At 37.4% G+C, this 15,009-nt stretch overlaps 1 protein-coding gene and 2 non-coding genes across 10 annotated transcripts; 1 reads left to right on the top strand and 2 right to left on the bottom strand.

Moving 5' to 3' along the window:
- Window positions 1–455: 455 nt before the first annotated feature.
- trnaw-cca (transfer RNA tryptophan (anticodon CCA)) lies at window positions 456–527 on the bottom strand. The gene has a single exon. It is a non-coding gene; the product is annotated as a tRNA-Trp (tRNA).
- Window positions 528–761: 234 nt separating this feature from the next.
- trnaw-cca (transfer RNA tryptophan (anticodon CCA)) lies at window positions 762–833 on the bottom strand. Its single transcript has one exon. It is a non-coding gene; the product is annotated as a tRNA-Trp (tRNA).
- A 187-nt stretch (window positions 834–1,020) lies between these two features.
- nfyal (nuclear transcription factor Y, alpha, like) lies at window positions 1,021–14,089 on the top strand. Of its 8 annotated transcripts, none has more exons than XM_028453606.1 (10): window positions 1,021–1,165; window positions 2,758–2,838; window positions 6,341–6,427; window positions 7,756–7,902; window positions 8,614–8,745; window positions 9,712–9,814; window positions 9,920–10,071; window positions 11,165–11,338; window positions 12,172–12,282; window positions 13,280–14,089. In XM_028453606.1, the coding sequence occupies exons 2-10, from the start codon at window positions 2,761–2,763 to the stop codon at window positions 13,349–13,351; spliced, it is 1,056 nt and encodes a 351-aa protein (XP_028309407.1). In that variant the 5' UTR covers window positions 1,021–1,165; window positions 2,758–2,760; the 3' UTR covers window positions 13,352–14,089. The 8 variants fall into 8 exon arrangements, with proteins under 8 accessions (XP_028309407.1, XP_028309406.1, XP_028309405.1 ...); XM_028453605.1 differs by having other exon boundaries at window positions 12,169–12,282; XM_028453604.1 differs by having other exon boundaries at window positions 9,920–10,089; window positions 13,283–14,089.
- Window positions 14,090–15,009: the final 920 nt, after the last annotated feature.

The following is a 15,009-nucleotide window of genomic DNA, read 5'->3' as shown; positions in this document are numbered from 1 at the left end:
AAATTTGTATAAAAATTAGGAATTATATTTATTTCTGAAAAAATACCATATCATGTGGCTGTTATGCATGTTAACAATTATTATTTTTTATTTTTTTTTCAAAAAAATGAGAATAAATTAAAATTGAAAAGAAGTTCTAATTCCCCACAAATTGGTTCTATTTCAGGTTCTTTGCTGATGATTCTAACAGCATGCATGTCAACAATTATACGACTTTTTTTTTTTATTATTATTTTTTATTAAAAACGAGAATAAATTGAAATTTAAAAGAACTTCTAATTCCCCCTCTATTTCAGGTTCTTCGCTGATGGCTTTTTCTTAAGAATGTTATATTTCTTGATGAGAGCTATGAAATGACTTACTCTTGGTATTGGCACAATATGAAATAAGTGACCCTCAAAACTTGGTTACCAACTGCCGTAGAAATACACAGAAGAAGAAGACCCTCAAAACATTGACCTCGACGTGATTTGAACACGCAACCTTCTGATCTGGAGTCAGACGCGCTACCGTTGCGCCACGAAGTCTTATGCAGTAGCAATAAAATTGTTTTTTTGATTTTACATACAAAAAAATACAATTAAGTGCACTTTGGCATTTTTTATGTGTAAATGCACTGTTTATTGAGGGAAAGTATTGTATGACAACTTTGAAAGCGACTTACCCTTTAACTGTGATACGCGCTATGATATTACTATGTTGTGTTGTGGGCGATATATATATGAAGTTTAAATAAATGGTCATAAATCCACTCAAAACATTGACCTCGACGTGATTTGAACACGCAACCTTCTGATCTGGAGTCAGACGCGCTACCGTTGCGCCACGAAGTCTTTCAGCTAAATTCTATTGATTTTACATATAAAAATATACAATGACGTCAACACAGAGTTTTCCTGTCCGAAGATACTCAGAGTTTGAACGTAACCTGTTTTCAGGAGAAAACCATCGTGTTATTGTTATATATATGGTGAAAACGCTGGTGTGACTGTTAGAAAGGTGTAAACAGTGACATCTGTCGGTTGGACTATCTAATTGCAGCCTGTCCCTCGTGCGTCTGGGCGTCGTTGTTTCATTTGCGCCATTTTGTGCGCTCACTTTGTTGATTGGGCTTGAGCGAGCTGTACTAGAGCCAATCAGAGGGAAACCGGACAGCAGAGACACGGTAAGGCAGCCCCGATTGAAGGCATTGGTTATTGTCAGCACGGATTGGTTTGTAATGGACCAACCACATTACTAACCCGGCTAAAAGAAAAAAACTGCTCAAATGTCCGTGCGGGTAGGCAGCGTTGTCCCGCTCGGGTATGCCTGCACGAGGCTCTTTGTTCTCGGTGTTTGCAGTGAGACCCGAACCCAGCGGGTCGATTAGCACAAGCTAACGGTTAGCGTTAGCCCAAAAGCAGCAGTATAAACACACGACCTGAGCCAAAAGCACCGTGGTTTACATCAGCCAGCAGTCAATTACACCCAAAGTCCACATAAAGAGCAAATAATACAGAGTCTGTGCGAAGTTTATCATATATACGATGCTAACCGTTAGCTCATTAATGTACCTGTTAATACAAAAAGTATCAGAATGACATAGTTCCATATTACATAAACTCTACTGTTCAATTCAAGGTTGTAAGGATTAAATTAAAAAGTAACAATAATGGTTGATGGTATATCATATATTGAGCACTGGTTCAAATCAATTGCTCAATTTAATTTGATATCAAAACCAATAAGGCCATTTTACTGTATATAGTGGTCGTGGGCAATTCGATTCGATACCAAGTGAATGCAGGGCCTCTATCGCCGATACCGATGCTTTTAAATATCTGTGGTTGATAATGTATAATCAAACTGTTGACCCTATATTTAGGGGGTTATTTTTTTTATTAAAACCCACGACTGAGTTTAGGCTACTACATTATACTTAATTATTATGATGTATATTTTAGTTCAGAAACGATAGAGCAGTAACAAAATCAATTTTCTCCTAACATTGTCGTGTTTTTTTTCTTTCTTTAAAATAGACAAAGTGCAAAAAAAAAATCATTAAACTAAATGTTTTTTCAGTAGAGTTGAGAAATGACAGTATAAAAATATTATATTAATTCCAATGCTCTTATGGAATCGGCCCTGTGAAGTAATAATATAGTAAGTCTAGAACTTGTATGTAATCATTCAGTATCAGAATATAATAAGTCTAATCCTTATTATTAGACTTAAGTCTAATTATATTCAATAATTAGACTTATTGAATATAATAAGTCTAATCCTTATTATATTCAATATTTTTTTTTTTTTAAATTTCAGTAAATGTTTTTTGTTGTTATTTTTTATGTCTTATGTCACCTTTCTCACGGAGTTTGGTTGTTCTATAATAATATTTTTCTAGTGCAGGTTAAGAAAATAAAACTAGGGTATTGATCTTTTTTACACTGGTATCATCCAACACCTATACCGATATTGCTATTGATATTTTTGACTTGATTCGCTCGCCACTAATATATTGTGAAAACACAAGTTTCTTGCTAGTGTGATGGTCAAAAATTGGGATTAACACACTGGCAAACCTAAAATAGTACACATTTGTCAGTCTCATTGGATAGATTAGCTTCAACTACTAAAATGCTGTAAACAGATTATTTTATATCCAAATTCCTTTGAATTCACTCATTCGTTCTCTCTGGTAAAAGCAGGAAATATTTTGAACATCTGCTGTTATTGCACTAAACTAATGCGTCTGTGTAAACGTTGGCTTTCTTTCAGGATATGGAGCAGTATACCACTGCCAGCACTACCACTGGGGAGCAGATAGTTGTGCAGACTCAGAATGGACAGATCCAGCAGGTGAGTTCACACCGTCAGTTCTCTGAGGGTGCAAACATTTTTTGGATATCTTATATTCGTTGTCTCTTTGGGTCTCCTGTTTTTTTATTTAATGTTTGTTGAAATTAGTTGTCGTGTTTATGCATCAACGGCATCAACACACAGCCAAGTTTTTTAATGGACCTCCTTTATGTGTCTTCTGTTGCCACACTAACAATTAAAAACTCTCAGCATGTTTTTAAAAATGTGATATTAGTCATACAGTAACTGTCAATGCAGTTGAAAGATACTGTATTTTTTTAATATTGGCTTAAATTTTTTTTTTTTTGAACCGTTATTCTTTTTATGAACCATTTCCCTGTGAACAAAAATGCCTCTTCTGCAAATATCAAACAACAGTATTTAATTGTGTCAAATTTTGAGGACGTCAAAAACAGTTTTCCACAATATTTTTTTCTAAAAAGGAAAACATCACTCATTTGTTACTAGGGATGTAACGATTAATCGTAAGGCAGTTAAAAATCGATTCATAGGTATCACGGTTGATATCCACAAGTGTAGGCGGCGTGCGGAGTCTGCTAATACTTTCTTTCTGGCCGTCTTCTACTCTTAAATATATTAATAAATGATTCATTACCCCTTTAGCACCGAAAGAATATCTGTAATATTACTTGAATATCTGTAAAAGTTTTTCTATTAGCTCTGTCTGCTAGCATAGCTTTTCTTCTTCACTGCAAGATATCTGCATGCCAACTGACCACTGGGATACCAGCGCCCTCTGCTGGTTCAAACAAATATGACGTAAATCAGTGCAGTCACGGTTTTTCCAATTGTTAAGGCACAAAATACATTTTCCGTTGCACTTTTAAAAGAAAAATAACTATTATGCAGTTTTGCATTGTTTATTATAGAACCAGAATTTAAATTAATAGGCTTCATTTTCATTTGTATTATTCCTTTATTTATTTCATTCAAGGTTTATTGTTAGTTAAATTGCATTGTTTTAAATAGTTTATCAAGGAATTCTTTTGACAATGAAAAATAAAAGGAAAATAATACAGTATTCTCTAGTTTTTTTTTCCCAAAAAAAAAAAATTCTCTACAGTCCCATTTTGTAAAATAAATCGTGAGAGAATCGTATCGTGAACCCAGTATCGTGAATCGAATCGTATCGGGAGTTGAGTGAATCATCCCTATTTGTTACTCACTTGTTTGATTCATCAAAGATGTAAGTTGTGACATAACTCAGTAACTACTAAATATAAATGCAGATCTTTACAGCAAGTTTTCTACTTTCTTTTGCACCATTGCTATAAACTATCCTAATGTCCTCCATCACTACAGCCACAAAACTTATGTTGTCGTTCTCTCTGAATCCTGCCTGACATCCACATCTGCAACATCCTCTGTCCAGTATACATGATCTACATCTGTTTCCTTCAGACTCAAACCATCTCAACTTCTCTCTGAGCTTTTCCTCTCAGGTTTTTTCTTGTTTGTCATTGTTATTTACAAAAAACAAAACCCTGCGCATCTTCATCTCTGACACCTACAGCTCATGTTTGAAGGGCTTCAAATCCAGCAGGTTTTACAATTGTCCAATAGTTTAGTAATTTTTCTCAGGAATCAATGGTTTACTGAATCTGAGCAGGCTTATTGATTAGGTTTTGATCAACTTATTTTAATTACCCTAATTTAAATTTTCCTATCTTCTGTAGCTCTGATCAGATGTTAGAATGTAACATTCTAATAACGTTGCTCCAACGGACTTTTATTTTGTAAACTGGAAGTTCCCATTGAAACGGTTGTAATTGAGGTAACTTGCTGACTGTGAACCTACAAGCACGGACAAAAGGCTGGAATAAAAATAACATAAAGACAAAACAGACTGAGTTATTCTTAGTTAGCCAGGCATAACAGTTCAAACTGAGCAGGTGAAGATGATTAAAGCTGATCACGTTCTCACGGAGCGACGCTGCGCTACACAAAAAACGGACAGAGCTTTACAGGCATTCCGTGATTCCGTCCTCGATTCTGTTTACTCAGATTTTCTAGGGCCCTACACACACATACACTCTGACCTTGTTGTCAGAGTGTACAGGTGGGTGCGTGGCCCTTTAACTGCTTGACCATTGTGCGGAGTGAGGGAGCGTGTGTGACCGGAGCAGATCGATTATAAGCTGTATGCCGTTTTTAATGATTGGCAAAGTAAACGTTGCAGCTGTTAAATTAAACCGGAGTACCATACTCAATGACTGCTGTGAAGCGAAGGAGTTAACCCCAGAGCTGAGGATAGCTTCGGCCCCCGGAGAGAATACAGACATTACAGCCGATCACATTAATTGCATAAAATGCTAAATATCAGCCGATTCGATATAGCCGGTTATTTAGATAAAGGTCTAAAATGCAACATTGCCTAAGGAACCACAACCACACAAAAAAAACTGTTATTTAACTTAAAAAGTAAAACACAACCTACATTTTTAAAATTTTTGGCGGTGAAAAGTTGTGCAGTTTTTCTAGCTACAGTATGTTTGGGGCGTGTATATCCACAAAATATGTCAATAACACAAACAGTCTCCTTTAAACATTAAGCTAAATAACAGTATCCTAATTTAAGTAATGATTATCATTTTTCTACATGTTTTATCAATATTTTTGCAATAAAGTTTCCACAAATAAACCAGTGAACCAGATAAAATCACTGCTTGATGCCATTAAAGCATCACCAGTTGTTACAATGACCAGTTGAAGTAATACACCCTCAGGTAAAATGCTTCCAGCCTGTGGTTGTCCTTCAGTTCTGGTATAAAAATTCCTTCCTTACTGTTTTTCTCTCCCCCTGAAGAACATAAACTTCTAAGGAAGTGTGTAGTGGTCCCACTTCTTGGAGTCTTAGGGTATTCTGATAGAAAAAGTAATGGCAGCATTGCTTCTTTAAAGTTAGTTCCGGTGCAATGAGCAGAAGAGCAAAAATAAGATCCAGCAGCTCCAGTAACACTAAGAAAAACACTGCACTGACTTAGATCAAATAGTTTCAGGCCTAGTGTCCCAGCTCCATCACTCCAGACTCCAATGGAGTGTCATCTTGTATCTCTTCAGAAAGCCTTAAAATGAGCTTCTCAGCAGTGTTGAAGCAGGAAAACATTTAAAAACCATCTGAATTTGTGGATTTGCAATACTTGGCATGGACAGCCCTGCTTTAAACCTTCACATTGAGTTAAAGCGCCTTCATTCCGTTACACGTCACTTTGCCTCTACAACTCCACCCTATATGCACTCTCTCCTTCAACTCTTTTAAAGTACCATCCATCATTTTTTCATAGTTCACCTCATGCATTTAAGGTCATTCAACCTTTTGATATTTTCGGACGTTGCAAATTCCATGGTGCTGAAATATAACTTATGTACAATTTTACTTGTAATTATATTGAACGTCAAACGGTCTGAGAATGGCAGTTGGTGCCATCTGATGTCCTGATGGTTCTATGTTTAAGCCTGTATTGTCCTGCCTTGCCCGTAGACACAGGGCACAGTGACAGCTGTGCAGCTGCAAACAGAATCGCCGGTGGTGACGGCCTCAGGCCAGCAGGTGCAGACACTCCAGGTAGTGGTGTCACCGCCGCCCTGTGTCAGTCCCATGATCGCCTGTACAGCTGACCAGTATGCATGTGAAACAAGGGCTGTTTTGTTTAATTTATTATTATTTTTTTATTGACCCATCTGTGTCATTTGGTTTTATTGTTATCATTCAGCATGTGAGAGCATGTTCTTCAGTACAGTGTGCTTATGCTGTCCTGGTTGTCAAAAGGCTTCTGTCTGAGTTGTGTTTGCATTTTAGTTTTAGCTTGAAAAGCCAGACACTTTCTCATGGATACATGATTCATGTGGATGTGAAATAACTGTTGCATCTTATCATGTAGTTTGATGTTTGTATAGGAATTGATGCTGGTTTATTTTTGCTGTCACACACTGACTGCTGTCTGGAGTTTTCATTTAAAGAAGTGAAGTCTTTGACTATATGTGTGCATAAATGCAGTATAATTTATTCATCCTAGTGCTGGGCAATATATCGAGATTCAAGATATCACCTATATCGATACATTTTTTATTATATAGCTGATTTTATATTCAAATAAGGATGTCCCGATACAACATTTTCACTTCCGATACTGATATTGCAGCCTTGAGTATTGGCCGATACCGATTCGATAGGATATCAGCATGAATCATAAATTTTTTTATTACTTATTTTGTAGTTTAGAACGTTAGAAAAGGCTTGATCAAGTGATGTTACTCAAACAGAACAATAGTCAACAATTCAAGTTCATTTCAGTTATATTTTACTGTCAATATATGGTGGGGACAAAAACTTATCGGAGCGCGTATGTTGGTGATTTTAGATGCAGTCCGATAAAATCCGATAATCGTTTTCTGGCTGATATCGGAACGATAACGATATCGGATCAGGACACCCCTACATTCAAATACTCCTTTTAGGAGTTGCTGCTTTCACTACTTTTCAGAACAGCATAAAAAGCACAGTTGGATGGATTGCTGAGCGCATCCTAACCCAGACCTTCTCCTAAACAAGCCACACTACAGCACTCACTCACACATTTAGATATGAATTTTGGTCCATATTGCCCAGCCCTAATTCATCCACAATAAAGGTGAGTTCATATCAAATTTGGGTGTAACTGACACTTTTCCTCTGAGATCACAGACAATCTAACAGATTGTAACCGTATAAAATGAAGAGCTTTTTTGTGGATAGTGATGGGGCACATCAAAAGATGAATTGAACGTGTTAATGTTGAATAAAACAGAAGACGTGACAGTGGACCGTTGAATATTCTGTCGAGCCATCATTTACATTCAACCTGTGTGACACACTGTCATTTCTGCTGTAACAGCTTCCTGTGTGTGTCCTTGTAGGTCCAAGGACAGCCTTTGATGGTTCAGGTGAGTGGTGGGCAGCTCATCACGTCATCGGGACAACCTATAATGGTTCAGGCCATGTCGGGAGGTCAGGGACAGACCATAATGCAGGTCCCAGTCTCTGGAGCACAGGGTCTACAGCAGGTGAGACACAATACTTTGGAAACAACACTTTATTTTAAACCTGTTTTAAGTGAATTATTTTCACATATATTGGATGAATTGATGATGATAGCCTGCCCCCGTCCACTTATCTCATTTTCTGCTTCTGAAACCCATATCCATGCATTAATCCCATCCAGAATCGACTATTGCAAATAGAATCCTATTTGGCACATCATCCAGTCCTTAATAAACTTCAATACGTTCAAAACTCTGCTGCACGCCATCTCACCCATACCCAAAAACGCATCACCCCAGTCCTTCAAAATCCCCACTGACTCCCTGTCCGTTACCGTAACCATTCTCCTCACACATAAAGCCCTTAACCACCAGGTCCCCTCCTACCTCACGGCTCACCTACATCCTCAGCCTCCGTTCTTCTCAAGCCAACCTCCTATCTCCCCCTCTCAGAACCAAGCACTGAACCTAGGAGGACAGAGCCTTCTCCATAGCTGCCCCCTCCCTCTGGAACACACTCCCTGCGCACATTTAACGCTGTACCGACCTCCAACCTTCAAATCACTCATCAAAATTCACCTTGTTAAACTAGCTTTTAACTTATGATTGTTACGTATTTTCTGTATTTACCTTTGTTGTTGTTTGTAATTGTTTTAACTGTAAGGTGTCTTTGAGTTTTTTCAAAGCGCTTATAAATAAAATGAATTATTTGAAAGTGCAGTCCTGTCTGTGCAGATCCAGCTTGTGCAGCCAGGTCAGATCCAGCTCCAAGGAGGCCAGACTCTCCAACTTCAGGGCCAGCAGGGCCAGCCCCAGCAAATCATAATCCAGCAGCCACAGGCGGCAATCACTGCAGGACAGAACCAGGTCTGACCAGTGAATGCACAAATCACTTGAGACATTTTAAAAAATGATTTATTTAAATGTGTTTTATTTGGTGGAATCACATTACTGCATGTATGACAATGTATTAGGTAATGTATTCACAGCAGACAGTGAGTGTTGCTTCACTTCATTGGCATCTTACTTCATTTATTCTTTGCATAAAATGTTGTATACATAAATCCTGTACATTTTTGGCTATGTTATAGTTCATTTGTTTATTTATTCATTGGATCCCCCATTAGCCTCCACCGTGGTGGTTGGTAATCTCCCTTGGATCCATAAGAATAAAATAAAAAAAATCAAGATTCTAGTACATGTAAGAATTTCTACATTTGTATTACACCATCAAATAAATTGAAAAATAAATGATATATAATAATTGATAAAAATATGATTTTAAAGCATTTTTAAATATGCTTAAAGTTGACATGTGTTTCAGGTCCCTATAGGCAATTTGTTCCACAAGCTTTAAAGTAAATACAGATATTTGTAAATAGTTGGTATTAAGACGATTGGTGACTAAGTTGGAGTTTGAAGCAAGTCAAGTATTGTAAAAGTGGATATGATGGGAGTATTTGATCTTTTCTTGAAATAATCTCGGTTGGCCAGTTAAAACAATGTTTTTTTATAAATATTAATCAATTATAATGCATTTTAATTTCAATGAGTGGCCATGACAATGTGCAGTGCATATCAGTGATAATGGTCCTGTAGGGACACCTCAAAGCTAGGTGAGCAGACTTGTTCTGGGCAACTTTAAGTCTACTTAAATCTGATTTAGTGGTTTCCGACCAGATTACTGAACAGTATTCAAGGTGAGGCAGCACCAGAGATTGTACCACTTGCTTCAAAGTTGGTGAACCTGATTCATGCCAAATGTGATCAAGTCTTTTGAGTGATGATAAATGTTTTTAAGAGGTAATAATTGTTGTCGGTGCCTTTGTACAGGGGCAGCAGATCAGTGTGCAGGGTCAGCAGGTGGCCCAGACGGCAGACGGGCAGACCATCGTCTACCAGCCTGTTAATGCAGACGGCACTGTGCTGCAGCAAGGTAACATTTACCGTCTGAGCTCAGCTTTTCTTTAGTGAGCTTAGAATGCTGGACCAAAGTTAAATATCATTCTGGCTCAGTTCTGAGACGGTTACTCTCTTGCAGGAATGATAACAATTCCTGCTGCCAGCTTGGCCGGAGCCCAGATCGTACAGGCAGGAGGTGCCACCACAAACACCACCAACAGCGGCCAAGGCACTGTGACCGTCACCCTGCCCGTCTCCGGAAACATGGTCAATGCAGGTGGAATGGTCATGGTAAGACCCTGTGCCGAGGTACCCAACATCTCATTCTTTTTTTTTTTGGTTACATTTTCACACCCACAAACGTCTAATAATGGAACAACCACAACCACTTTTTTCTTTTCTCCTTTTTTTCTTCTTCATTTCTTTTTCTGTCTAAATGCAATGTTCTGATCTTGGTGCTCATTATCATTGACATTTTTTTGGGTGTTTCTCAAACGCTTTAATTCCACCTCAAAAGCCCAGGCTGTTACACAGAAGTAATAAACCAGTGGGGTTTATAAGTGGGAGTTAGAGTGCTTATGCTGTTACTTGAACCAAAATGGTGTGTCCTACAAGTGCACAGCAAGCATAGTATTAAGTGGACATTTATTCAGTTTCTCACCATCATTGACACAAATGAATAGGGAGTTTGAAGGAACTCCCGTTTAACTAAAAGCTTTGTCAATATAAGATTTCCATTTGGGTTCCTGGAGGAGCCATTTTCAGTATAATTTAGATCAGCAATTCTCAACTTGTGGGTTGGGACCCAAAAGTGTTTTGCGGACACCTGGTCAAAAATAGATAAATACTGGCGTTTCTCTAATGTCTCTCATGTTGGACGTGTCTTTTATTTTGAAAGAAATGTTTATTTTGATAGGCATGCTATGAAATGCATGTTACACAGGAAAATATATTGATTTATGTTTTTTTAAAAAGATCATCAGCTATTTTTGAAAAAACTAAATTTGGTTGGGTGGCTATTTAATGACCCTGGCAAAATGTGGGTTTCATGATGAGACCAGTTTAGATGTCTGTCTCTGCTCAAACACACCAGAATAAAGTTAGTGTCCTCATGCAATTCTCCTGCATGCATGAGGACAAGCTATATTTTACAATCTGATCTGTTGGAGTGAGGAAGACATCTGAAACATGCAGATTAGCGGCCCTCCACGACTGAAGTTTGGCCTGTGTGACGTGTAGTTTAATTTTGTAATTATCTAATAGTGCAGCCTATTAAGTGATTTGCACTGCAGTATTTCAATCATTATCTCTTTCCTTTGTAGTCTGTGCTGAAAGCCACACACACACTTAATGTTGTACACGTTTGTCATGTCTCATCTGTCAGATGGTACCTGGAGGAGGTGGAGTTCCCACAATGCAGCGTATCCCCCTCCCAGGAGCAGAAATGCTGGAGGAGGAGCCTCTTTACGTCAACGCCAAGCAGTACCATCGCATCCTAAAGCGAAGGCAGGCTCGAGCCAAGCTGGAGGCCGAGGGCAAGATTCCTAAAGAAAGGAGGGTATGGTCACTTATTTCAGTAGTAGTGGGCCATCATCATTACCAAGAGCACCCACAAGAAACCATGAAACCATGGGGAGAACATGCAAACTCTACATATAGGATTATTCTCCTTTTTTCTGAAATATAAATGACCTTTTAGTACTTAAACAGCTATAATTAAAGCTTTGCATGAAGTTAAAGGTTGTCTCATTTTTATCTTTTGCCGACATCTGATATGTTGATATTGTCCAACACAAAATGTCCGATATTAACCGATATATACTTCCTCTCTGAGCAGGTGAAAGTGATCATGTTTTCACAGAGCGCAGCAGCTGAGAAACACAAGAAACGAGCGGAGCTTCACAAACACTTTAAAGTTAAGCGGTAGCTGGTGGCTCCGTATTTTGGAGTGAGGGATGAGTTGTGTAGTTTTTTGGCAGTTTAGACGGTGTTTGAAGCGGCCATGAGTGCTCCCTAAAAAAATTTCCCCATGGAAAAAACATTCCTTGCCTCACGGTGACGGTTTTTCATCCTCATTCTGTCAATTTCCGTCTTCAACGGTTAATTCAGTTTTCATTGGTCATTTTGTCTTAGGGCTCTAAATAATCAACTTTCAACTTTAGTCGTTGAAAAAGTGCCAGATTTGTTTTTGATGTTTTTTCAAGCAACATCACATTGGTTTTTTCATTATCAGTGAAAAAACCAATACCAATGTCAACCGATATTGCATTTTATGGCCAATATCAGCTGATAATATCACCCATCACTGAGGAAGATAAAGTTAAGTTGGGTTAAAGTGGTAATGGTCCCAGATGCTTAGCATATGTTTTCTCTGTTAATTTTTCCCAGCAGAAATATCTACATGAGTCTCGTCATCGTCATGCGATGCAGCGCAAACGAGGAGATGGAGGACGTTTCTTCTCACCAAAGGAAAAAGAGGAAATGGCGCTGGCTTTAGCACAGGTGTGGAGCTCTGTTCTAAAATGATTACTAGTTATTTGCTCAGGCATGTGATGATTTAAACTAGGGGTGTAACGATTTGTTTTAGCAACAATTCGCTGTTGCAGATTCAATATCAAGGACGATATTAATTAACGATTCGATCTGAAATCGATTTAGTAACTTTTTTTTTCCATAATAATAATTCAACCAGTGTAAGTGAAATAAATACCTGTATACTGCATACAGTGCAGGTGAGCTTTCATAGATTCCTGTTGTTTCTTGTCAGGGAATCATCTATAAATTAATTGGGGACATAAACAAACAAGTAAACAACATTTTATGTCAAATGTATTCACATTTTATTTGAATTAAGTCCAACTAACACTTTAATTTAAATTAACGGGATGTTAACTTCTCAATACTCAATACTTTTTCAATAAAAATACATATTAGGTCTACCTAATTCTTCTGCTTGTTTTTTCAACATGAAAAATAATTGAATATTAACCGCAAAACCCACCTTTTCAAACTTGCTTTTCCTAAACCTTTCTATTTTTCTTTCTTTTGTTTTTTTTTTTTGCAAATGAGATCTGTTCAGGTTAAATGAGCAGTGGTTAAACCTGCAGCTTTTAATTTTAACATGATAGTGAGCCTGAGGCAGCTTCTGCAGAGCTAATGCTAACGAGCTAATGCCGTAATGTCTTCATTATTAAAAACGCTTTTAAAACGCATCCATATAAAGTCTGCCGTGCTGAAATCCAATGCTTTATTTCCTTGTATCGATACAATCGATTGAGTATCTTTTAAAACAAATTTATATCAATTTTCATCCGGAAGGCCAAGTTGCCGAGCACAGATCAATGTAGTTGAATCATAGGAATCAAAATCGATTCATCGATCTAATGGATGAATCGTTACATCCTTATTTTAAATGGTTCATGTAAATTTAAATGTGTAACATGTGCTTTGTTGAGAATGTAAGCATGCTATCATCATTTTTTTCCCGTGGAATCTGCAGCAGCAGCAGCAACAGGAAGTCGGACAGGCAGCAGTAGACGAGACGGTGGCTACGATGATCCGTGTCTCATAGCACTTCAACAAACATGGCCCCTCTGCCTGAACTTGCCTCAACACTGAAGGACCCTCCACGTCGTATGCCCTCCTCTGCCCCCGCTTGCCCTGTCATCGTTCACCACACGTCCGTAGGGCCGCAGGGTTTCTACTCCAATGAGCTGGCCATGTAACGGCTGAGCTGGTGAATTGTTTTAGTGTTTTTCCATTTCAAATTGGACAACCCATTGATTTGTGTTGTTATTGTTTTGACACTGGTCATGGGTAACTAAGGCCTTTCACCTCTCACATAGAGGAATAGACATAAATCAAGCCATACTTGGTCTCACCTTCTTTGTTTGTGTCTCATTAGTGAATGCTTTCCATATTCTTTAATGTCCCTTTATTCAGACACTTTGCGAAGCTGTTGTAAATTATGTATATGACGTCTCTTTTTGATGCATGCCTTGTGCAGGTAAACAAAACAAACTTCAACATTTATCCAATTGGGAACAATAGAAATTGTGGGAAACAAATGTGAACTGAAGTTGTTTTTTTTGTGTGTGTGGTTCTTTCAGGGCCTTTAGAATTTATTACATTTGTTGCATGATAAACAGATTTGTGTTGCACCAAAACACAATACAGCTTGTGTCATAGTTTCCTGATTGATCTTTTTTTCTTGTAGATATGTTTTTTAATCAGTATGATGCAATGATCTAGTGTTTTTATAACGAGAACAAATTTGGTTGAGAAGATCAAATACATTTTTATCTGGTGACTTGGTTTCCCCGACTGCTTCCTTTTTTGTTGTATTGTACAATTGTACATATTAAGTAATTCAGCCACTTGGTATTTGTGCTAGAGTTTGATCAATATGGGATTTTTATTTATGAGAAGCTGTTATTCGATATATAAAATAAGAACATTGATATACACAGGATATATACTGTACATCATGATATTTAAATGTTAGACTATGTGAGTATATCAGTCTGCAGGATCTTCACTTAAATTTCCCTGATTCTGGGAATTTGGATAAACTTTGTGGAATAATTTGAGGAAAATTTGCCAGATTTTGGAAAAAATTTAGAGTTCTTTGAGATTTAGAATAACTGCTGTCATTTGATATAAGAATGGGAAAACTGAGCTCTGATATGCATTATAATTTTATTTTTGTATTTGGAGGGGCTGACATATACAACTGAATTAATTTACCAACTGTTTCATGTTTTACTATCATTTTGCTGTCTCCCCGGGCCTTGAGCTTGACACTTGCTGTACATGAATGCAAATTCTTATAATACCCAAAATATGATTCAAGACAAAAAAGCAAAACACTATTAAACTAAAATAAGGAACTTTAATTATTAACACCGTCAACATAAGTTCTGTAAAGCCACTGATAAATAAGAAAAGGGAAACTTGTGAAAACTATTTTCAGAAAACTAGGGATGCACAATATGAGAAATTTTCAGCTCATTTGGCAGGTTATCAATAAACACCTCTTATCATTAACAAACAAGCCAAATTTCATATTTGATACAGTGAACATATTAAGTTAACTTTAGGTCATTCGGTCCCCTAGGTGAATGAAAGAATAAAAGTCTATACACAGTGTGTACTAGTGTAAATATGGGTAGAATATTAGCAGGTATAATTACAGATTTTTAATATTAAATTAAGAGAAAACTTGTAAAC

The sequence above is a fragment of the Gouania willdenowi genome, chromosome 7, assembly GCF_900634775.1.
Source record: "Gouania willdenowi chromosome 7, fGouWil2.1, whole genome shotgun sequence".
Classification (NCBI taxonomy): Eukaryota; Metazoa; Chordata; class Actinopteri; order Blenniiformes; family Gobiesocidae; genus Gouania; species Gouania willdenowi.
The sequence above is the reverse complement of the archived record's forward strand: the minus strand, read 5'-3'. Positions and strand labels throughout refer to the sequence as shown.